Here is a 23,944-nt window from a genome sequence, read left to right as displayed (position 1 = left end):
GATGAGCCACAGGAAGGGAAACTAGTCCGCTAAGGTTTACGTTGAGAACTCGACGTTTTTGTGAATGCTTTCTGGGGTTAGAAGATAATGTAATCTTATTTGCTCCAGGACTACGGGCTGGTTTTATATGGATTTCCAGAAAGCAGGGTATTTCTGAGCGGAATCACACAGGTATGATTTGACAAGAAATTTTAGTAAACTCTTTCTTGTTTTTTCTGTTTTTATATTATCATAAACTAAAGGATGGCGACACGACGTGAAGTCGTAATGTTTAAGATAAAACGTCTAAGGAAAGGACAATCCTCGAAAACAATAGTTTATAGTTTTATTTTTTTCGCGTATCCTTTTTATGTTCTTCTTGGAATAGTTTTCAACAGCTAGTAGTGTCATGGCGACTTGGCACGCGGAGTTTTTCCCCCATAGGTTTTCTGTTATTTTCGTGTTTCATCTTATTAACAAATTGTTGCCTACTAATCGACTAAAATCTACTTTTTAAATAAATCTGTATAGCTCTGTAAGGTTCGTCTACCTTCCCTTTTTGTCTTTAAATGTTTCTGAAGAGGGTAAAATTTCGTATTTTTTACCGACATTAAGCTTTATTATCATGAAATATGACGTCCAGTTGCTGTATTGTTTCCAGGTAACGTAGAAAATGCCGTTACACGGAAAAATTGTCGTGATTAAGAGAAGTGGGGTGGACGGGACTGAATTTCCTCTCACTGCATCATGTTTGTTTGGAAGGTAAGATCAGAAGGGAAAATTGTTTTTTTTCAATGTTTTAATTTAGTTAAAGCTTCTTTTGTTTGATATATTTATGTAGCTGACGGATGACATGTTGAGGCTTTCTGTTGAGACTATTATGCATGTGGTGAAGGTCATAGGTCAAAATGTGGCTTTAGTCACGTGTGTGCTTCCTCATATGTGATATTTAGATGTTGGGGTTATAAATTCTTCAATTCTTTTGCACAGAATATGTATTAATTTGCTGTGTTTACTGGATTTCACAGAAAACCGGATTGTGATATCCGTATCCAGCTTCCACAAGTCTCCAAGGAACATTGCAGAATTGACTTAAATGAAAATAAAGAGGTAAACCGTCAGGATGTAGTTTCTAAAGTCCATGTTTGACATTTTTTGATAGTATTTTATAATGCAAGTTGATAAATAAGGTATAAATAGATTCAAGTCAGTGTTATTTGAATGTGTGTCTCTTTCTTTCAGGTTATTTTGACCAATCTGAGCACAGCCAACCCGACACGTGTCAATGGAGAAGTTCTGGCTCAGTCTGAACGCTTGAAACACGGAGATACTATAACTATTGTTGACCGTTCTTTCAGGTCAGAATGAATTAAAGAAATGATCTTCTATTTCTTTGCCTTTAAGTTGTCCAAACTACTATAATATTTTTAGTTTAAGGGGGGAAAAACAATGAAAAAATCTCTGATATACCATAATCAGAACCTTCTAATGTTCGGCAGAAAAGATAAATTGTTTTGCACTAAAGTCAAATACCTAAATGACAATAAATACGATTTTATGTAGCATTAGCTGTTATGTAAGCAGTAAAAAAGCATTTGCACCTCTATCATCTGCTTTTCCAATTAGAGGAATTTGCTTTTCAGATTTATTATCTGACTTGATATTTAAAGAATGTTTAGTAGATTGACTGTTTACAGTATATAGGAGCTGTGTTTAAAATGTAACCAGTAACAAATAAAAGCACTAAAAAGATTTTTACAATTTTTTTTCCAGACAGTTGCAGAGATTTTTTTTTTAATTTCTCGGAAAAGTTTAGATCCAATGAACAACTTAAAAGCTTATTTTTTTATTCCAATCCTGGGAAATATGAACTTTTTTTTGCCTCTAAATGCAAACGATGTTTTTGATTTTAACTTGTGTAATTGTTCAGGTTTGAGTATCCACCTGCACCTACACCTAAGAAGAGGTCTTCATCTGGAGGGAAGACAGAGACTCTCAAAGTAATTTACATCATCCTCATTATGTATACATTTATATATCATCCTTGTGTTCATGATTTTGAATTCTTACAACTTTATTAACAGAAATATTTTCTGTCTAGGTTCGTCAGGACCAGCAAGTGGCAGTGGCTGTTTGTCCCGGGACCGGAGAGAAAAGGACTTCAGAAGTGACAACAGGTGAGACGGTGATGGAGGGAAAATCTCTTTCTACAGGCAAGAGGGAAATGATCCCAAAAATGTCATTTTTGAAGGTGACATTCTATATTTAGTGGAAAAAATTGTATTTAAAATGTGATTCTCAGACTTTTTTCCTTTCTAAACAATCTGCTTTTATAGGTTCTCATTTGAAAGATGGAGCTCACCACGACAACATCCAGCGATCTCTGGAGAAAACTTTGGAGATGGAGTCCACGGAAGCAAGTCAGGAGCAAACCAAAAACGACTCTCCATTCAGCGATCTGTATCACATGATCAAGAAATCGCTGGAAATCAAGACTCCCTGCAAATCATCTGCCAGTCAGGCTCAGACGCCGTCCTCAAAGTTCTGCACCCCAAATCCGGCTTCAGTCAGGAAGAGCACAAATAAACCGGCAACTCCCACCCCCGAAAATGATCAGCCTAAAGGCAGCGAGACCCCGCAGACTGCTAAGAAGCAGGCGAAGACCATCCGGGTTCCTGCTGGTGATGAGCCGAGAATGGAGGAGCCCAACGCCAGTTCTGAAGGGCCTTCCCAAAAGAGAAGAAGCAGTGGGACATCCCAGAAGTTCACAGCGATGGAGATTATTGAGCAAATATCTGGGCAAACACTTAAATCCCCAGCTGGACGAAGAAGTAAGGAAGCAACACCGACCGGAGCTGAAGCATCCAAGCCCCAAGCGAAGCAGAACATGAAGTCTCCCAAAGCAAAGTCTCCTGGAAGAGCATCACCCGGCAACTCGGGGACGACTGAGACAGGTGTCAGCATCTTGTTTTTATGGTCAAGTTCAATGTTTAAAATGCAGAAGCACACTCAGTAGAATGTCAAATTGTAATATTCAAGTTTCTTTTTCTTTCTCAGTAAAAGCGGCACCCAAAAAACGCAAAAGTGGTGAGCTCAGGAAAGACCAGCTCTCTCCACAGAAGAAGAAACGCGTCTCCTTTGGAGGCCAGCTGAGCCCAGAGTTATTCGACAAACGACTGCCTCCTAACTCCCCCTTACGCAAGGGAGCTACTCCGAGGAGAAGTCTGATGGTGTTTAGACCCAAATCCACCCTCCTTAGGAGAGCTTCTGTCATCGGTTTGATAAAGGTAAGGCCAACGAATTTGACTTTGTTTTGATTGTAGTTTGTCCTGCTGTGTAATTTTACTTTATTTTATTTTTTTTACCTAGGAGCAAAGTCCTGCTAAAGCAAGAACCCCATCACCCAAGAAACCCAAAGCTGGAAAGAGTGCCTCCCCCAAAGCAGCTTCTCCTGCTCAAAAGTCTCCAAAATCCAGATCTGCTTCCCCCAAAGCAGCTTCCCCAGCACAAAAGTCTCCAAAATCCAAGTCTGTTTTACCCAAATCACCAACTTCTGCTCAGAAGTCGCCAAAATCCAGATCTGCTTCCCCTAAAGCAGCTTCCCCAGCACAAAAGTCTCCAAAATCCAAGTCTGTTTTACCCAAATCACCAACTTCTGCTCAGAAGTCGCCAAAATCCAGATCTGCTTCCCCTAAAGCAGCTTCTCCTGCTCAAAAGTCTCCAAAATCCAGGTCTGCTTCTCCCAAATCAGCTTCTCCTGCTCAAAAGTCTCCAAAATCCAGATCTGCTTCCCCCAAAGCAGCTTCCCCAGCACAAAAGTCTCCAAAATCCAAGTCTGTTTTACCCAAATCACCAACTTCTGCTCAGAAGTCTCCAAAATCCAGGTCTGCTTCCCCTAAAGCAGCTTCTCCTGCTCAAAAGTCTCCAAAATCCAGATCTGCTTCTCCCAAAGCAGCTTCTCCTGCTCAAAAGTCTCCAAAATCCAGGTCTGCTTCCCCTAAAGCAGCTTCTCCTGCTCAAAAGTCTCCAAAATCCAGGTCTGCTTCCCCTAAAGCCAAATCTATGGGTGGTGCATCACCTAAAACTCCCTTGAATTCAGGAGTCCAGACCCAAACACTGCAAGGACGCTTCTCAGTGTCCCGCATCAGCACCCCGTCTCCCACTGCAGAAGCCAAGCCTGTTAAGGAGCCTTTAGTCACCCCCAAAATCCCCATAAAGAGGAAGAGCATGAAGAGCAGCGCACAAAAAACCCCACGTTCTGCCAAAAGTGCCGCAAAGATGCTGCAGAGACGAAGCGGGGCGTCCCGCATCTCTATGAAAGGTTTGTTTCTTACATTCACACATTTATAGCATTTGATCACTGCTGAAAACTGCTTTTGTTATTCCTCTCCACAGCATTAAGTTCCTGGGCAGGAATAGTGAAATTTGGTAAAACTAAACCTCAAGTTTTCGTTCCATCTAAAAAAAAGACTCCTCAAAAGACCAAGAAGAAAGCTGCAAAGTGCAAACCGCAGGTTAGCCAGCGTTTGAGTTCTTTTTTCATTCATTACAAAATGAATGGAATGCGAATAATGCGATATCTTTACTCTGATATTTTGAAATCTTTATTTATTTTTGTTGTTGTCGAAGACCCCTGCCAGGGTACCGAAGGGCCACGTGAGCACCGGACACGCCGATTCCCCGGCTACCATTGTTGTGGGCAGAGCTCACAAAAAACATGTTGTGGTTGGAGCTGCGCCCAGAGTGGTCACCAACACCGTCCTCATCAAGAAACGGATGAAAATGGACGAGGACTTGACCGGTGACTTCTTCTTTCAGTTCATCTGCAAAAATCCTCTGGAGTTTTTCCTCTTTCTGATGGCATGTTCTGTTTTTCAGGTATTTCTGAAATGTTTCAAACCCCTGTTGCTGAGAAGAAACGTCGATCTCTGACCAATGACCCGGAGGTTGTGAAGACACCGGGGGGCAGCCTGAGTGCATCTGTGATGAGCACACCTGAGGAGTCAGGTAGTTTATTTCCTGACTGTGGAGTGAGTCATTGTTTGTCTGCAAGAACTAGCAGGCGGTCTCTCTTTCAGGTGAGATGATTGTGTCTCCTCTCAGTGTCGCGTCTGCCATCAAGAACAGGCGGTACAACAGCGAGGCTGTTCAGCGTCTCCTGGATGGAGAAGAGTCCAGTTTTGCTGCCGACGACCTCACTGTGAACACAGAGTCCACAAATCAGAACAAAGACGGGAAGACGGCTGCTGCCATAACTCCCAAACAGAACGCCCCAAAACCAGAAGGTCTCACCGGGGTCAAGAGGATCGTGAAGACTCCGAAACAGAAAACGGAGCCTCTCGAAGACCTCCGAGGCAAGATTCTGAAAACCCCCAAACAGAAACCGGAGCAACGGGAGTGCCTGACTGGAGTGAAGAGGATCATGAAGACCCCGAAACACAAAGCGGAGCCCCTCGAAGACCTCCGAGGCAAGATTCTGAAAACTCCTAAGCAGAAAACGGAACAGCAGGAGTGTCTGACCGGAGTGAAAAGGATCATGAAGACCCCAAAACACAAAGCAGAACCTCTAGAGGACCTCAGAGGAAACCTCCTGAAAACCCCCAAACAGAAACCGGAACAGCAGGAGTGTCTGACCGGCGTTAGGAGAATCTTTAAGACTCCGCAGCAAGAAGCTGAACCCGTTGAAGATCTCAGAGAGAAACTCTCGAAGACCCCAAAAGACATGGAGATGCTTGATGTGAGTTTGGACGGAGTTGAAGAACTCCTCAAGACGCCTGCTAATGATGAGGCCAAAAATCCCCAAACAATGAGCGCACAGAGCTCCTCCCCTGCCAAGAAAACACCGAGGCAGAAAAGTTCTCCCGTCCAAGATCTGGTTGGTTTGAAGAGGCCCGTGCGTACCCCCAAACAGAAGGGGGAACCTGTGGAGGACAACTTCGGGATCAAGAGGCTGATGAAATCGCCAAGGATGAGAGGAAATCCTCCAGTGGAAGACTTTGAGGGACTTCAGGAGCTCATGGAGGAGCCACAGACGGATCTGCCGACAGACGAGGTGAGGAAGAAAACATCCAAAGTCCTGATGGTCACACGTGTTTTGGTTGGTGCTTCTGTTCTTTAAGTTTGTCATCTTTTGTTTTCAGCAGGATGAAGGGTCCATGGAGTGTGCTGCTCTAACAACAGGTGAGTTCAATGTGATCAAAGTTGATCTATAAGATCAGCCATTAGGAATTCCTGTTGTTTCTTGGTTCACACTGAACTGACAGGTGCTGACTGTCAGAATCCCCGAAGGCAAAGCAAAATGTCAATTTCAACTCTAAATTATTTTGGTCTAGCTTTTTTCCTGGTTTACATTTTGCTTTAAGCAGAGCATTTTTTTCTTCCCGTCAATCATTTAAAGGGAGATGGAATTAAGTCTGTCAGTGAGAAGAAAAATGTCCTGAAACTGCCAACCTGTGTTACTGCGCTTTGTCTTCCCTCAGGGATCTGTTTGCTGAAAAGTCGTGTTTTTTTGTTTTGTTTTTTAACATTTTTTGGTTGCGTGTGAACTTTTTCAGCTTTCATGAGTGCGGGGGTTCACAGTGAAAATGTTGTAGTGTTCTAGGTTGTGTCTTAAACATTAGATTGACTTCATTTTTCTTGTTGCAGAGCCTGAAGGAGTCGACGACGGGAACAGCTCAGAGAGGCTGAATGAAAGCTGTAGCCATGAGCCTGCAGAGGCTCAGGGAGATTCTCTCCCTTTTGTAGATGCTGAAGCTTCACAACAGCCCGATGCAGACAAGGTCGACGAGATCAACGCTGACAAAGTCCCTAAGGTGGATCCTTTGGAGCAAAACAAAAAGGCTAATCGAGGCAGACGTACAAAAGCAGTGGAGTCTGAAGACGTTGGGGACAGAAATGAGGCGCCCGAACCTCCTGAAGAACCTGCTCCCGTCCTCCCAGTGAGAGGGAGAAGAGGGAAGAAAACTGAGGCCACAGCATCATCTGCTGTCAGACCCACGAGGGGCAGAAATGCAAAGATCTCAGGGGAAGAGAGCGCTCCTCAGGTTTCCAAAGCTGCCAACAGACGGGAAACGGGAAGAAATGCAAAACATGAAGAGAAAGGAGAGCAGGTCACAGAGGACACGGTCACTGCAGAGAACCAAGAGCTTGAGCATCAGGGAACGTCAGCAATGATCAGCAGAGCAAAGAGAGCAAAGGGAGTCCAAAATGAGGCTCCAGTCAGGGCTAAGAGAGGAAGAAACGCCAAACACGAGGACGAAGAAGTCGACAGAGTTTCACAAGATGTAACCGACTGCCAGCAGGCTTCTGTTGAGGAAAAGACAAACAAGTCTGAGGAAATTGTTGCTCTACACCAGGAAGAACCTGCTGCTGTTGAAGCTCTGACAACAAAACCAAGGAGAGGAGGGCGAAAAGCAAAACAAGACGCTCCTGCAGCTTCTACTGAAGTACAAGAGCCTCTTCGTGTCCCCACAGAGAAACCTGTGAGAGGAAGAAGAGGGAAGCCGGTCCCAGAGGACGCCGTCACTGCTGAGAACCAAGAGCTGGAGCCTGAACATCAGGAAACAGAAGAAAGAATCGGTAAACCCAGCAGAGCTGTGGCTCCAGGCAGAGCTAAAAGAGGAAGAAACGCCAAACATGAGGACGAAGAAGTCGACAAAGTTTTACAAGATGTAACCAACTTCCAGCAGGCTTCTGTTGAGGAACTAACAAACAAGTCTGAGGAAATTAATGCTCCACACCAGGAAGAACCTGCTGCTGTTGATACACAGCCTCCAAAACCAAGGAGAGGAGGCAGAAAAGCAAAACAAGACGCTCCTGCAGCTTCTACTGAAGTACAAGAACCTCTCTGTGTCTCCACAGAGAAACCTGTGAGAGGAAGAAGAGGGAGACAGGTCCCAGGGGACACGGTCACTGCTGAGAGCCAAAACCTGGAGCCTGAACATCAGGAAACGACGGAAAAAGTCGGCAGAGCGAAGAGAACAAAAGTAGTCCAAAATGAGGTTCCAGTCAGAGCTAAGAGAGGAAGAAACGCCAAACATGAGGAGAAAGAAGTCGACAAGGTTTCACAAGATGTAACCAACTCCCAGCAGGCTTCTGTGGAGGAGAGACCAAAGGAAATTGTTGTCCCACAACAGGAAGAACCTGCAAAACCAAGGAGAGGAGGACGAAAAGCAAAACAAGACGCTGAAAGTGTGGCTGCTGCACCTTCTACTGAAGTACAAGAGCCTCTCCGTGTCTCCACAGACAAACCTGTGAGAGGAAGAAGAGGGAAACGGGTCCCAGAGGACGCCGTCACTGCTGAGAGCCTAGAGCTGGAGCCTGAACATCAGGAAACCACTGAAAAAGTCTGCAAATCCAGCAGAACAAAGAGAGAAAAGGCGGCCCAAAATGAGGTAGCAAAAGCCACCCCAGTTAAGAGAGCTCAGCGAGGAGCAGCTCCAGCAGGTGAGACAGCGGAACAACTCACTCTGTCTGTACCAGAACCGGCTCCAGGTGTCGCTGCCCCAAAAGCAAAGAGAGGAAGACGGGTGGCAGCAAAGCAATCACCTGAAGAGGTGAGCAGTGAGCAGACGAGCCCTGCTGAAGAAGAAGGCAAGCCTGTGGTGGAGGAATCAAAGAAGCCATCGCGGTTTGTCTCGTGGAAAGCAGATCTGGAGATCTGTGATATTCCAAAAGCACTTCCTGTAAAGGCTGCTCGTGGTAGGAAGTCAAAACTCAACGCTCACAATGAAAACAAAAATGTCTCTGATGCCGACGCGGCCAAAGGGGAGGAGCTCTCAGGGGACGCTGTCCAAACTGTGCCCGCCAAGAGAAGCAGGCGAGGAGTTCATGGCGGCGATGTGGCGGCGGCTTCCACAAGCAAGAGTGGTCTTAAAGAAAATGAACCTCAGCCAAAAACCCGACGAGGAAGAGCAGCTAAGAAATAACTGTCTTTGTTAGTGACAGTTATTATTCTCCCGTTTTTGTAATTGCAAAGTATTGTAGAATGTAGTTTTGGTGACTGAAAACAAAGCACTGCTTTATTTGCCCGTTCAGCAGGGACTTGTTTTTAATTCTTTTATCTTTTTTGTTTTTCTATCCTTTTTATGTCTGAGGGGAAAAAATATTTTACTGTTGAGCAGGGAGAGGGGTCTAATAAATTTTTGTACTTGATTGGAATTATTGGTGTGATTTCTTTATTGTTTTTATAGTTTGAAACTCCCCAAAAAGGGGTTAATATCAAGTGTATATTATATTATTTATTAGAAAAAGGCAAATCTTTTTATCTTCAATTTGGGAGATTTTTGACAGATAAAACAAATATTTTATGTGGTGTTAGAAAACATGAGATGTTTTCTATTTGTATTTATTATTTGTTGGAGAATTGAGAAAAACCTCAAGTTGATTTTCGCGTTTGCGGAACAGGAACGTTTACTGAAAAGATATACAAACCACCCGGACACATTTTGGAGACGGACCGAACGCAAGCCCAACGCTGGAGGGAGATTTAAGAGGCGCGTGCAAGCACGAAGGCGGTTCCAAACTATGTTAATGGTCCCAGGACCTGCATTTTAAAGTCCAGTTTTAGTTATTTTATTTAAGCATCATAATGTCGTCGGACGGCGATATAAAGACAACGCCGAGAGGCTTTCAGTGTGTTCTGTGCAACGTCAACCTACCTAATAGTGAGTTAACGAAGCTAAAGTGGGTTTTTTTCGTGGTGCCTAGTAGCTAGTAACACACGACAATTTTCTTTTTAAATAGTTACCCGAACAGTTGCTCAACCTGTGGAAAATTGTATGTATTTTTCACAAATTGAACGCTAATCATTTTGAAAATGCAATTTAAGTAACCTTAATAAAGTTCTTTTTCATATTTTATGGAGTTTACCTCGGCTACAGCATCAAGTCCCACATATTTTGGGGGGGGGGGGGGGGGTCGTATTTTAGTGCTGCACCGTAGTTTTATGCTCATGGTGGGCAAAACTTTCCTTCACCAACCTGCAACTGTTCATCCTCATTCATGGTGTTTGGCGTGGTTGAGATCAGAACTGCATGCATTTCTTACCCAGCAAATAATACTTTGATGGATGCTACTTTTCATACTCAGATAGGGAACGGAAATCATGAAGCCCTTAGTTAGAGTTCGTTTCACTGGAGCTAAGGGATCATGCACAGGTCCTAAAGTCAGCCCCACACCATGATAAGCCCTCCACCAAACATTGAACTGGATTCAATGTGATCAGCAGACAAAGTTCTCCTTGCAACCTCCAAACCAGAAACCGGGGAATCAAACTGGAATTAGCTGAAAGCAGCTCAGTCTTTCATACATTTTTGTATGAAACTCGCCTATGTTGATGATTTAAAACCCTCTGTTTATGAAAGTGGTTGGAAAAACCAAATTCAGTCATTTGGATGGGTGGTTAAGTCCTTTTGGCAATATAGTTTTTATTCTAAAAAAAAAAAATCAATAGAGCAATGGAAGAAACACCAGTATCAGTTGAAAACTACAGATACAAACAAGACAATGTTTAAAATCGAGCAGGAAGTAAATAATTGGTTTTTGACTCTTCCTGTTGAGTCTGCCTTTATATAAATAAGTGACGCAAACAAGAAGACGTCCAATCAAAAAGTCGGTTAACTTACAATGGGTTGAAGGTGAACCACAACGAGGGATGTGTGTGTGCACGCTAAACGTGTGATAACCTTTTGTTTCACCTAAAAGCATGGCGTCTGTCTGACCTGCAGTGTCCAGTGTGGATCAGCACGTAAAGGGGCGGAAGCACCAGACTCTGAGTTCTGTTCGAACCACCAGGAAAACCCACGAGGAGCGCAGCGTGTTTGTCAGCGGCATCAAGCCTGAAGTCTCTCAGTCTGACCTAACCGAGCACTTCCAGCAGTTCGGGCCGATCGCTGATGTCATCATGGATAAAGAAAAGGTCGAGGCGAACCACGGTTTGAATGGTCAGGGAGACTGTGAGAGTAATTTCTGTCTTACTGGCTTTGCAGGGAGTGTTTGCCATAGTGCAGTTTGCTGAGACTGAGAGCGCACACGCTGCTCTGACCTGTGTGGAGCATCTGATGAAAGGCCTGAAGCTCAGAGTTAAACCTCGAGAGAGGAAGGAGTTCAAGTTGATTCCAAAGAAGAGGAACGATGCTCAGAGCCTGGAACAAATGTTTGAGCGTCTCAAACCCGAGCTGTGTCAGCTGCCGTCCGTGAGAACCCGACACTTTACGACACTGGAAACACACCAAAGCAAACCTGACAAACATCTGCTTTTGAGGGTCAAACTGAAAGCTGCTTGTTCCCCGGCAGGTGGACGCTCAGATGCAGTACGTGGTGGAGCGGCTGCAGCTGGGAGAGAATGAAAAGAAGGCTCGCGAGTTGCTGGTTCAACTCCTGCAGGAAATCTTTGTTGAATTTTTCCCAGGTATTTCAAATCAAGTCAAACTTTATTTATAAAAAGCAGTTCTCTTGTGTTGTTCGGCTTTAGAATTAAAAACAAAAACATTACACATACGCCCCATGACCCCACACACAGGGAATAGGAATTAAACTGATGGTCTGACTCTGCTGGGAGGAAACAGGATATCGGGAATCTATTCGTACCAGGAGCCAGCTCAGCCATAGTAACATTGCCACAGTGCCCACCTACACCGGGACGGCAGCACGGGTCATTTAGTTTTTATGACATGAAGTACAGCAATTGTTCTACTTTTCTTTGCAGACAGTGAGATTTTGCCGTTTGGCTCTTCTGTCAACACTTTCGGAATCCACTCCTGTGATTTAGACCTTTTCCTGGACCTGGAGAACACAAAGACGTTCCAGGCCCGGGCCAAGTCCACCACAGAACAGGTTCGTCTGGGTTTGGTCCCGAAAGCCCTTCCGAGTGGATACGGGCGAAAGATGGCCAATTCTGTGCGGGGCGAGTTGAGAGAAAATGTTTGTGAAAGATCACAACACATTAACTCACAACACAACACATTAACTCACAACACAACGCAAGTGCATGCTCCTTGCACTAAGTGCATGCTCCTTGCACTAAGTGCATGCTCCTTGCACTAAGTGCATGCTCCTTGCGTGCACCCAGACTGTTAGAAATTAGGAAAATCCACCATCATCCACCGGGCGTCCTGCAGGCACATCACCTGCACGTGCTGCAATTGCGTGCTGTCAGTTAGGTTATGACTAGAGTGTTGCACAACTGCGTGCAACTTGCATGATTCTTACAAATACTTCACGTTACACTTTCCACACGCATGCCAATGATACGTTCTATTTTCACGACGTCCCGCATTTGCCTCCAAAACGCACCTTACGATGCAGCCGCTCCTCTGTGCGATCCTCTACGTACGACAACCCAAGAGCCCGCAGCGTTCATGATCCTGTTGTGCACTTTCACTTCCACCGTGCTACTTTTTGTACTACTCTGATTTCACGTACCCGTGTTGACTAATTGCTCCTTTTGGTCCAGCTGTGTTCACAGTATTCAACTAAGTACTCCTTCAAAATTCAAATTCCATTCAAAGTTGCTTTAGTTTTCCGGTAGGAACTTCCTTTGCCGGTGGAACACCGAGTAGAGACAAGCAATCATCAGTAAAATCAAAACAACACAGCTGCATTCAGTAAAGTACAGTAAAAAAGATGTATTTGGAACTGCTGCAAAGTCATTGCTGTCTTAGCGATTTAAAATGAAGGTTGGTACAAAACTCCTTCCCTGCCTGTTCGTTGTATCCCGCTCGCGTTCTAGCTGCTTTTTCTTATCTGCTGTTTCACGTTTGCGACTTAGTTCTGACCCAGTTGGAGTCCTCCGTCCCTCAGAGTTTCTGCTGTGTTTGTCGCAGCAAATCATGAAACACAACAGCAAATCATGAAACACAACAGCAAATCATGAAACACAACAGCAAATACTGAAACACAACAGCAAATACTGAAACAGAACTGCAACTCACGAAACACAACAGCAACTCACGAAACACAACAGAAAATCATGAAACACAACAGCAAATACTGAAACACAACAGCAAATCATGAAACACAACAGCAAATCATGAAACACAACAGCAAATCATGAAACACAACAGCAAATCATGAAACACAACAGCAAATCATGAAACACAACAGCAAATCATGAAACACAACAGCAAATCATGAAACACAACAGCAAATCATGAAACACAACAGCAAATCATGAAACACAACAGCAAATCATGAAACACAACAGCAAATCATGAAACACAACAGCAAATCATGAAACACAACAGCAAATACTGAAACAGAACTGCAACTCACGAAACACAACAGCAAATCACGCAACACAACAGCAAATCACGCAACACAACAGCAAATCACGCAACACAACAGCAAATACTGAAACACAACAGCAAATCATGAAACACAACAGCAAATCATGAAACACAACAGCAAATCATGAAACACAACAGCAAATCATGAAACAGAACTGCAACTCACGAAACACAACAGCAACTCACGAAACACAACAGCAAATCACGCAACACAACAGCAAATACTGAAACACAACAGCAAACCACGGAACACAACAGCAAATCATGAAACACAACAGCAAATACTGAAACACAACAGCAAATACTGAAACAGAACTGCAACTCACGAAACACAACAGCAACTCACGAAACACAACAGCAAATCACGCAACACAACAGCAAATCATGAAACACAACAGCAAATACTGAAACACAACAGCAAATCATGAAACACAACAGCAAATCATGAAACACAACAGCAAATCATGAAACACAACAGCAAATCATGAAACAGAACTGCAACGCACGAAACACAACAGCAAATCACGCAACACAACAGCAAATCATGAAACACAACAGCAAATCATGAAACAGAACTGCAACTCACGAAACACAACAGCAACTCACGAAACACAACAGCAAATCACGCAACACAACAGCAAATCACGCAACACAACAGCAAATCATGAAACACAACAGCAAATACTGAAACAGAACTGCAACTCACGAAACACAACAGCAAATCACGCAACACAACAGCAAATCACGAAACACAACAGCAACTCACGAAACACAACAGCAAATCACGCAACACAACAGCAAATCACGCAACACAACAGCAAATCACGCAACACAACAGCAAATCACGCAACACAACAGCAAATACTGAAACACAACAGCAAATCATGAAACACAACAGCAAATACTGAAACAGAACTGCAACTCACGAAACACAACAGCAAATCACGAAACACAACAGCAAATCACGCAACACAACAGCAAATCATGAAACAAAACAGCAAATCACGCAACACAACAGCAAATCACGCAACACAACAGCAAATACTGAAACACAACAGCAAATCATGAAACACAACAGCAAATCATGAAACACAACAGCAAATCATGAAACACAACAGCAAATACTGAAACAGAACTGCAACTCACGAAACACAACAGCAAATCACGAAACACAACAGCAAATCACGCAACACAACAGCAAATCATGAAACAAAACAGCAAATCACGCAACACAACAGCAAATCACGCAACACAACAGCAAATCACGCAACACAACAGCAAATACTGAAACACAACAGCAAATCATGAAACAGAACTGCAACTCACGCAACACAACAGCAAATCATGAAACAAAACAGCAAATCACGCAACACAACAGCAAATACTGAAACACAACAGCAAATCAATTGTGTATGATTTTTTAAACACTATTAATAACTGTTTTCTTTATGTGGACATTTTAAATACATGAAACAGTCCTGAAGCATTCTTGCTAGAGTGGTCTTTACGAAGAGGGAATACCCTTAATACCGGAAAAGCAAAAACTTTACCTTGTTAAACGTTGCTGTAATTTTTATTGTAGTAATACAATTGAAGAAATGCTTTTGGACTGTCTCGTGTATTGAAAATGTCCACTAAAAAAAGACAGTAATAAGGAAATGTAAAAAATAATACACAATTAGTTTTATATTACGTCACTTCTGGGATTCAGGACGTTCCGTTTCAGTTAGACGCCGTTTCTCAGCTTTCCTTTTTGTGTTTCTGGATTTGTTCATTTGTATCGAGATTGTTTTTTTAATTCAGTATTTGTTAGTTTTCACTCAAAATTGCTTTTGTGTTTCAGGACTCTGTCATTTGTTCCGTGGTTTGCTGTTGTGTTTCAGTATTTGCTGTTGTGTTTCGTGATTTGTTCATTTGTACTGGGATTTGCTGTTGCTGTATCTTAAATGTAAGCGTGTCTTGCACCTCTCAGCCACCGTAGGGATCCCCCCTCCACCTCTTCTGTGGTGTCATCCACCCTCGGCAGCGTCTCACCGGGGATTCCGGATTCTCCTCCGTTTCTGGAAGTTCCCTGGCGCTCTCCTTCACGAGCCCTTAACTCTCCAAATAAACGTCTTGACTTTGTTCTGTGCGTGCCTCTGCTTTTCTTTTATTTATTTTTTTTACCTCCAGGTTGGTGAGGGAGTGTCTGATGACGGCCGTTCCGAGGACTCCATCTTGTCAGATATCGATCTGACCACAGCCTCCCCCGCCGAGGTGCTTGACCTTGTGGCGACCATCCTGAAGCGCTGCGTCCCCAACGTGCACAAGGTGCATGTGGTCGGCACCGCTCGCCTTCCTGTCGTCAAGTTCCAGCACCACAAGCTGAACCTGCAGGGGGACATCACCATCAACAACAGGTCGGGGGGGGGGCTGTTCTTGTATATAAAGGTGTCTGACAGAAGCAGAATGAGAGCGTTAAACACTGTCTGAGCAGGCTGGGAGTGAGGAACACACGCTTCCTCCAGCTGTGTTCTGGGATGGAGGAGCGCCTGAGGCCTCTGGTGTACACCATCCGATTCTGGGCCAGGCAGAAGAAGCTGGCTGGTAACGTGCTCTTATTTTAAGAACCTTTTGGGGTTTTTGTAAGCTCATAACCATTTTGTTTTTGTGCGATAAGAACAGTGTGGAAAATAGTTCTTGGTTTGAATTGGCTGCTATTTCATTCTTTGACCAACAGGTGTCACTGGAGCTGCACCGTGCTTCTCTAAACACAACTAGACTTTTATTTTGAAGTAAATGTTTGACTCAAAATGTATTTTGTATCATGTCAAACATGTCATCTTGGAGAAACATAGTAAAATATATAAACTTTATTGTATTTTTGAGCACAGAGTCAATCTAAACAGGAGACAAAGCAGCAGATAGACTGAATAGTTTTATTGACTTTTTGGATTACAGTTTCCTGTTTTGACCTGCAGGTAACCCCAGCGGCGCCGGCCCCCTCCTCAACAACTACGCTCTGACCCTGCTGGTCATTTTTTACCTGCAGAACTGCGAGCCTCCTGTTCTCCCCACAGTGGAGCAGCTGAAAGACATGGCCTGTAAGTGCTGCCTTCCTCTGATGCGTTTTTAAGCATTTTCTCCATTTTCTGATGACCTGCAGCTATGAACAGGAAGTGACCGCTGCTCTATAGGCTGAAAGGATAAAAGGGAAAAAGCTTGAGTTGGGATGTTTGAATACATTTTCCTCTTCTAGGGTTTTGTTTGTTTAGGTGCCGCAAAAAATATTCTTGCACATTTAAAAAAATAAAATAAATTAACTTTATTGTTTTGGTTTTTCTCTGTGCAGGTGAGGAAGAGGAGTGTGTGATTGAAGGCTGGAACTGCACCTTCCCCAGTCAACCCATTGCTGTGCTTCCCAGCAAGAACACACAGGACCTCTGTAAGTGACTTTAATCAGACAGAAATGTCCTTTACGGCACCGGTCCCCCACCCCCGGTCCCTGGGACAGTTGGTACCGCGTTAGGGTTCCGTTTTATTTATAATCTGATTCTGAAGGAGGTTTTATTTTGAAAACTAATGGAAAAGAGTCAGTGAGGAAACAGAAGAGGAGCTTTTGAAAATATCTGCATTCAACAGACAAATACCAGGAGTCTTAGCTCCAAATATGGATTTATTGTGACATTTGTTCCCACACACCATAATAATGATGCAGAAAATCCAACAACCGGCTGTCTAATGTTAAGAGGATGCTGCTAATAAAGTTGTTTAAATTTTAATTTTCCGTCGGAAGTTGAAGTCGGACGAGGCTGAAGTTGGCGTCTTATTTTTTATGCTTCCACTTTGATAGTTCTGGGTTAAAAGAAAATCTGTGTCCCATGTTAAGGGTCTCTACATGAAATCTTAATTTAAAACAGCTGCAGGTATTTTACAGAGGATGAACCTTTCTCACAAAATGAAGGGAAATTAGAGTCTTCGACTTCAGCCTCGTACAGAACAGTCTGTGAAAATATTGTGTGGCGTTCAAGCGGTGGGGGATTTCTGCTTTATGGGGTCTAAATGTGACTTTCTGTCTTCCTCCTGCAGCCTCCTTGCTGGCTGGTTTCTTCTCCTTCTATGCAAAGTTTGATTTTGCCAGCAATGTCGTATCCTTAAGGGAGGGGCGCGCACTTCCTGTTGTAGATTTTCTTGGCAAAGGCAAAGAAGAGGAGGAAAACCCCCCCAAAGGCAGTCGCCAACACCCCAAATTGGGCTCCATGACTCTCCTGGATCCTTTTGAGCTCTCCCACAACGTAGCCGGAAACCTGAACGAGCGCTCCCACCACAACTTCCAGAGGGAATGCCAGGAGGCGGAGAAGTACTGCCGCAGCCTGCAGTACCAGCACAAGTCCGCCAAGGGCAAGTCATGGGGGCTGGTGCGCTTGTTTACCCCTCATGGGGAAGTCTCGCTCAACAAAGCAGAGCAGCTGAGCATCAGCATCCCTTTTAAATCAACGTCGCTCCCTGAGGCGATGCGCAGCGAGCTGCACACGGCGGGAGAGGATTTTCGCCGTCTGTGGTTCCAGAAGGTTCTCTCTGCTGTGGAACAGGTGTTCAGAGCCGTTCTCCAGTGTCACCTCACGGTGTCCTCTGACGCTGCAGCAGGAGAGGAGGCAGCAGAAGGCCCGCCAGCTTCCATGAACTCCTCAGGAAATGACAGTTTTGATGGCGTTCCACCTCAGACGGAACAAAGTCCTCAGGACGCGGTGGTGGTCGGAGCAAAGAGGTTGCTCTCTTCAGGCAGCGACACCTCAGTTTCGCCCCAAGGCAAAAAAGCCAGGCTGATGAAAAGAGGAAAGCCGGATGCGCCCCCGTGGATCTGTACGCAGAAGTATCCGGTGTGGGCCGGCAGGAGGAAAGTGAAGCGGGAAATCCTGAAGGGCCCGGACTCCGGGGCCGAGGGCAGCTGTGCAGAGCTGGAGTCCAAGGTCACAGCCCACATCCAGGAGAAAGAAGCCCAACTCAAGGAAGCCCTGGAGTTCAGAGTTCAGCCCCAGGTGGTGGGGGGGACAGAGAGCACAAAGGCGGTGCTCCGGCTGCAGCCTAGCAGCGACAAACCGGGAGCTTTCCACGACTTTTTTCACTTTCTGGAGGTTTTTGTACCCAAGATGGTCGACACGTTGCTGGAAAAAGAAGCGCAGAACCAGATGACTTGTGACTAAACTGAGCCACAACACAGATGTTCCTCAGCAGAAATCAGAGATTTACTTTAGTTTGAATGTTGGTTTGACGTCACAGTGTTACTGTTTTCATTTATACTGTATTTTTGTAATAAAAAGGGAATTATTGTTTAACGTTTCTGTTCAGAACGGCTCAAAAAGGCTGAAACTTTGAAAATAAAAAACATTTTTTGGCTGAAGGAGAGTCGGGAACATTCATTTACTCGAGCACCACATCAACACATTTTACTGAAAGACCCCCACACGCATTTCTCTCATGATGGAGGACATATATTAGGAAAATTGGGATTAAAATGGCATTTCTTAGTTTTTCCTAATTCAAATTCTTTCTTAGTTTTTCCTAATTCAAATTCTAATTCAAATCATTGAATCATTGAGGATCAGATGCAGCGTTAGAAATCAGGGGGAAAAAATGGTTGTCCTCCAGACAACCAGGCAAGTAATATTTGGTTGTCCTCCCCAATTTTTGGTTGTCCTTCGATACCAATATTCGACAGCAACGAAACCTACTCAGATGTCAGTACTTGCATCTTTAGTTTTTCTATACATCTAATATCAACTGCCTCTTATGATGGACATTTAAAAAACTCTTTAAATATTAAAAACAAACTTTTTACTAAATATTGAAGCATCTGGTTACACAAAGTATTGCCAAAAACTTGAAACTAATATCTTTATGAGTATCTTCACACAGATTTAAATATATTGGTTCTTTTTTTTTTTTGGTTTTGATAATTGTTGCTTAAATATTATAAAATCCAAAGACTGTTGTAAAATTTAGAATATCACAATCCCATGGGAAAAGTTTTTTTTTCAGCTCATGTCAGTCTGTTCTGTTTTATGAATGTGTTTTAAATCTTCTGTTAATGGGTTATTTTGAATGTGTTTTGGAGACCTCTAGCGGTTGCGCCAGGTACTGTTGTTCAACACATTTATTTGAATAATCTTTATTGAAAAGTTCACATGTAGAAACAGAAAGGATTCGCTAGCATGCACGCACTTCGTTTGTCAGTGGAAAGAATTTGCTGCATACGTCTCAATTCAGAGGCTGCCACAAACTAACCCTTGAAACTTGAAAAATAGTTGAAAATTCCGAAATGTTGAATAAAAGACCAGGTTGTCACATGGACAACCAACTCCAACTCAGTGGCCAGTTTTTGCTGAACTCCTACCGCTCTGCAGAGACTTTCCTAGAAAACAGATTTTTTTTTCCCTTTAAAAACAGCAAAATTTTAATTAAAAGACCACCGGGAACGCTTTGAAAATAGACGATCGCAGTGAAACTCTAAAGAATGTAGTAATACAACAGAAAAGAAGAATTAAGGCGTTTGCTTTTTCTTCCTCCGGCTGCACCGCCTGCCTAAAACAGTTGTTATAGAGTCACATCTTTGCTGGTCAAGACAGATGAGAGTAATTACTCAGGGAGGCAGTCTGCTTTATTACAGCTGGACAAGGTGGAGCTGAGCGATGCACACAGCTCCTGTGTGCTGAGAAACACCATTCATCTGCTTCTAATGGGGAAATGCAGACAGCCGGCTGCCTGGATGAAGAGCTGTCAGAGATCTTCTGTTCATTTGACACCATTTCAATTTGGAGATGGGCTATGGATGTTTGATCTGATGACATCGCTGCGCTTTGTCTGTTTTTTTATTACTGTCACTGCTACAAATTTGCCTTTTTTTCGTCTGCTCCTCATTCACAATGATTTGAACAAAGAAATATGTTAATGTTAAGCTTTGTTTTCTCCATTACGACATGTTAAAAACAGCATTTTCACTGAAGTGGATCCTGTAAATGTAGATAAACACGTATGTGAGGCTGAACATTGGTTCTTTGGTCTCAAACGTTTCATGGGTTTTTCTGGAGCATCACTTAAACATCAGCTCCAACCACGCCAGACACTCCAGGCTTCTCCTATTTCACCTCCGCGCTCAAAGGTGCGCCTGATATACGACCACTCTCACTTACCTCTAAGCTTCGGAATTACAGTGATTGATTTCAAAACAGGAGCTTTGTTTGCAAGAAAACAATCCCTGAAGCGGGCTTCTCTGTGGAGACAGAGCCATTCGCTTCAAGTTCCCTTTCATCACAGAAAGCAATCTGTTGGAAAGAGCCAAGGCACATGCAGCCACAGGTGTCTTAACTTTGTTTGAGTCCTTTTTCAGGTTGTTAACCACCAACTGCTTTCATATGGCCAATCTGCTGTATTTACTATTAAAGCCATCTGTGTGGGGCTTGGTCTTCTTGTAGACCTCTCAGTTTTTCTTGTTTAATTAAAATATATATATATATATTTCAGACAGTCCCAAGAGTTTTGAAATCTGTTCAGCTTTTTGGAGCCATCGTCTGTTTTCAATCTGCTGTGAAGCGTGGATCCACTGAGTCACATCTCACACCGCCATGCGTCACAGCCGGATTCGTCCACGGCCGATTTTGGCAGAGTGGATCTGACGCTTTGGTCAAGGATGAACATTATTTATGGAGTTCAATCTAAAATGCTCGCCGAGTGAAAAATAGTTGTTTTATGGTCGATTTGAACAATTGATAAACAAAACCACGGATAATACCAAACAAACTAAAACTGCATTTTAAACATTTTAAACTGCTGCCTTTTGAAAAAGGAAAACAAACTTCCTGGTTGAATGAATTGGGGGGGGGGAATTGCTGCTACCTTTTTTTTTTCTTCAAGAAAACACAAATATTTAATATGTTAGAGAAAAGTCATTCTCAAACTCAAATAGAGTTTTCATAAAGTAATAATGTTATTTTGTTTCTATGAAGAACAGATTTTAACATTGTTGTGAGCAAAAACCTACCAAATCACCCATTGTATTATAATTAATTCTGTCTGTATCTCATAAAAAATGATGTTGTAACATTTGTTTTATGGATTTCATCAAAGGGTAAAAACATCTTAACTAAAAAAAAAATTCTGTTAAAATTAATTCTTTGATGTTGTGGGTCATCCATCCATCCATTTTCTAAACCCGTTTTGCCCCTTTTGGGGTCACGGGGCTGACAGAGCCTAACCCGGCCACTCGTGGGTGAAGGCGGGGGGCATTCTAGGCTGTGTCCAAACTGGAGGGCAGCGTTCTTCCTGGGCTGCATTTGTAGGCTGCTGTCCAAATGCAACGACTCCTTCAAATGTAGCCAACGAATACGGCCTTCTTTTTCCCGATTTCAAGGATTGGTCTGGTGTTTCCTTCTATGCTGTCCATATCCCAAGATGCATTGCGGCCGAACCTGGAGATTTTCTGATACCAATGGCGGACTGTGAAGCGGTAGATTAAAAGTTGACTCAAATAAGCCAGGAAAATGTCTAGCTCCATGCCTGGTTCACTACTCCTCTCTGTTAGGGACGTACGGTTGCTAGGCGACGGGACATCTACCGATGTAACGGCTGGAATTATTTAAAGGATAGACTCGTCTAAATTCATAACCGTTAACATCCGGCCTGCCTCGATGAAGGACCCGGCCACTGTTGCCCGGGAATTTGGACACACCCCCTAGACAGGTCCCCTGTGTGTCCCACAAGCCCATGCACACCCACATTCACACCTATTTAAAATAACCTATGAAGCATATTTTTGGATGGTGGGAGTCCCCGCCATCCCCACGCATGCATGGGGAGAACATGCAAAGTCCACACAGAAATGTCCCCCATTGATATTCTGGTTCAGGCCCGCCTAGCGAGAGCGCTAACCACTGCTCCACCGTGCAGCCTAAATCATACTTCAAATATCAAAATGCAAATCATTTTCTAACATCATAAACAGTTTTCAAAGATTTGATTCTGTCTCTTGCAGAAAAACAATAACTTCACCACAAAGTTTTGCATAAAACTGGATGAACTCAAAACACGTCACCTAAACAGAAAGATGTGTCCGTTAATTTAAACATGTTTAGTGACTGACGCCATTTTGATTATTGCATAATGGCGGCGGGCACCAACCAGCCCCCTATTTCACCTCTTTAGCCGTGCAAACAGGCCTGGCTGCATGTGAAGCACTCTGTGCACATTAGCAGCTCCCCCACTTTGACGATAAGGCTAAATCAAAGTGCAGAATCGTTTCCCCCTTTCTGCCTGTGATGGCAGGAAGGAGTCAGACATTCTAGCAGGAGATAGCACTCGGATGGACTTCTGTGTGCGTGTGTACACTTCCTTTTTCAACCCCTTTGTGTGTCTAATGTAAAATGGGAACAGAGAGGTGATTTTAACCTCTAGAAAAAAGCCCTATTCCTGGAATACTGGTGTAGAATAAGTACGTTTGCACTGAAAGTATCTCTATAAATGTTATGTAAAGTGCAGGAAATTTTGTTCAGGTGAAGTAGATGAAAAAGTTTCCAAAAGCAAGTCACCTCCCAGTGGTCTAACTGTCTGGGAGCCCAAACCGAACGGCTCTTCAGGTGTGCATTAGCCGGGGTTTATTAGCCTGCTACAACGTAAAGTGTGTGCGCTCCCTCTTATCTGTGCACGCTTATGTTCCCACTGTTTACCCATAAACACTGGAGCAAGATAATGAGTTTGTCTTGTCCACATTGTTGTCTCTCACCATTGACTTTTTATGGGCAGAGAGAGGTTGACTCAGCAGGAGAATTACCTGAAGTTTCAGGATGATCGCTGATAACAGTTACAAGCAACCTGACAGATGTCTGCTACCTGGAATAATAAACCGTTTGAAGATTATTTGTCTCTAAAAGCTCAAATAATGGTACAAATAATCACTCATCAATCAGTAACGCATAACAGCAAACCGCTAACAGTTTACATTGCACAATCATGACCGGGTAGTTTGGTTTTTCTTTACGCTTGACCTCCACAGACACGGAGATTTGTGTCTAAAGGGAGCTGTGTTTTTGACAGGGTCTTTGGGGCAGATAAAGTCAGAACCACTGTTTTTTATGACTCAATAAAAACCACATGTAAGGCATTCATCATCCTCTCCTGGGATCTGTAGTGTTTGACGCCGCCATAAATATATCTTTGATTCACACATTTAATCCGAAAATGTCTTTAAAATGTCATTTTGCGATTTATTTTCTTCGAACTTGAAAGCAAAATAAACTCATTCCACCGCTCTGTCACAGTTTTTATTTCATTAAAATGCCAAGAATTTGCTTTCAAAGAAAGAATTTCTACAGTTAAATGTTTTTTATATTAGGTTGATCACTTCCACGCCTTTAATTTTTTATTTTCTTTTGCTTTTTCACAAAAAAGCACGCAAACCTGTATAATTACAAATATATAGTTGCCCTTTTCCATTTAAACATTTTAGGGTTTGTGTGTTGTAGGTAAAAGTATATCCCAGATTTTCCCTTCATCCTTTCAATGGCAGCAGATGGGATTCATTAGACGGCAGGTGAACATTTTGTCTTTGAACTGATGAGAGAAAAGGAGAAAAAAAATGTCTGTGAGAAAAAAACGATGGCGAGACGACGGCGTCAGAGCCAGAAACTGCAGCTGGCGTGTTGGGTCAA

General features: G+C 43.4%; 2 protein-coding genes across 8 annotated transcripts; both read left to right on the top strand.

The window, feature by feature from the left end:
* Window positions 1-9,138, top strand: LOC101173508 (proliferation marker protein Ki-67). 7 transcript variants are annotated; one of them, XM_023949479.1, is made up of 16 exons: window positions 1-171; window positions 641-741; window positions 1,008-1,089; window positions 1,222-1,337; window positions 1,910-1,979; window positions 2,081-2,156; window positions 2,316-2,933; window positions 3,037-3,266; window positions 3,349-3,720; window positions 3,787-4,300; window positions 4,375-4,493; window positions 4,609-4,780; window positions 4,858-4,986; window positions 5,058-6,031; window positions 6,120-6,159; window positions 6,625-9,138. In XM_023949479.1, the coding sequence occupies exons 2-16, from the start codon at window positions 653-655 to the stop codon at window positions 8,904-8,906; spliced, it is 5,883 nt and encodes a 1,960-aa protein (XP_023805247.1). In that variant the 5' UTR covers window positions 1-171; window positions 641-652; the 3' UTR covers window positions 8,907-9,138. The 7 variants fall into 7 exon arrangements, with proteins under 7 accessions (XP_023805247.1, XP_023805248.1, XP_020567559.1 ...); XM_023949480.1 differs by having other exon boundaries at window positions 3,349-3,725; window positions 3,879-4,300; XM_020711900.2 differs by having other exon boundaries at window positions 3,349-3,965; window positions 4,017-4,300.
* Window positions 9,139-9,406: 268 nt separating this feature from the next.
* tut1 (terminal uridylyl transferase 1, U6 snRNA-specific) lies at window positions 9,407-18,650 on the top strand. The gene is made up of 10 exons (XM_004080230.4): window positions 9,407-9,644; window positions 10,707-10,897; window positions 10,968-11,174; window positions 11,275-11,389; window positions 11,687-11,814; window positions 15,438-15,664; window positions 15,742-15,851; window positions 16,226-16,348; window positions 16,597-16,689; window positions 17,334-18,650. Exons 1-10 carry the CDS (start codon window positions 9,569-9,571, stop codon window positions 18,446-18,448), a joined length of 2,385 nt encoding a protein of 794 aa, XP_004080278.1. The 5' UTR covers window positions 9,407-9,568; the 3' UTR covers window positions 18,449-18,650.
* Window positions 18,651-23,944: the final 5,294 nt, after the last annotated feature.

The sequence above is a fragment of the Oryzias latipes genome, chromosome 19 (genome assembly GCF_002234675.1).
Source record: "Oryzias latipes chromosome 19, ASM223467v1".
Classification (NCBI taxonomy): Eukaryota; Metazoa; Chordata; class Actinopteri; order Beloniformes; family Adrianichthyidae; genus Oryzias; species Oryzias latipes.
This window is presented reverse-complemented; position numbering and strand designations above follow the sequence as displayed.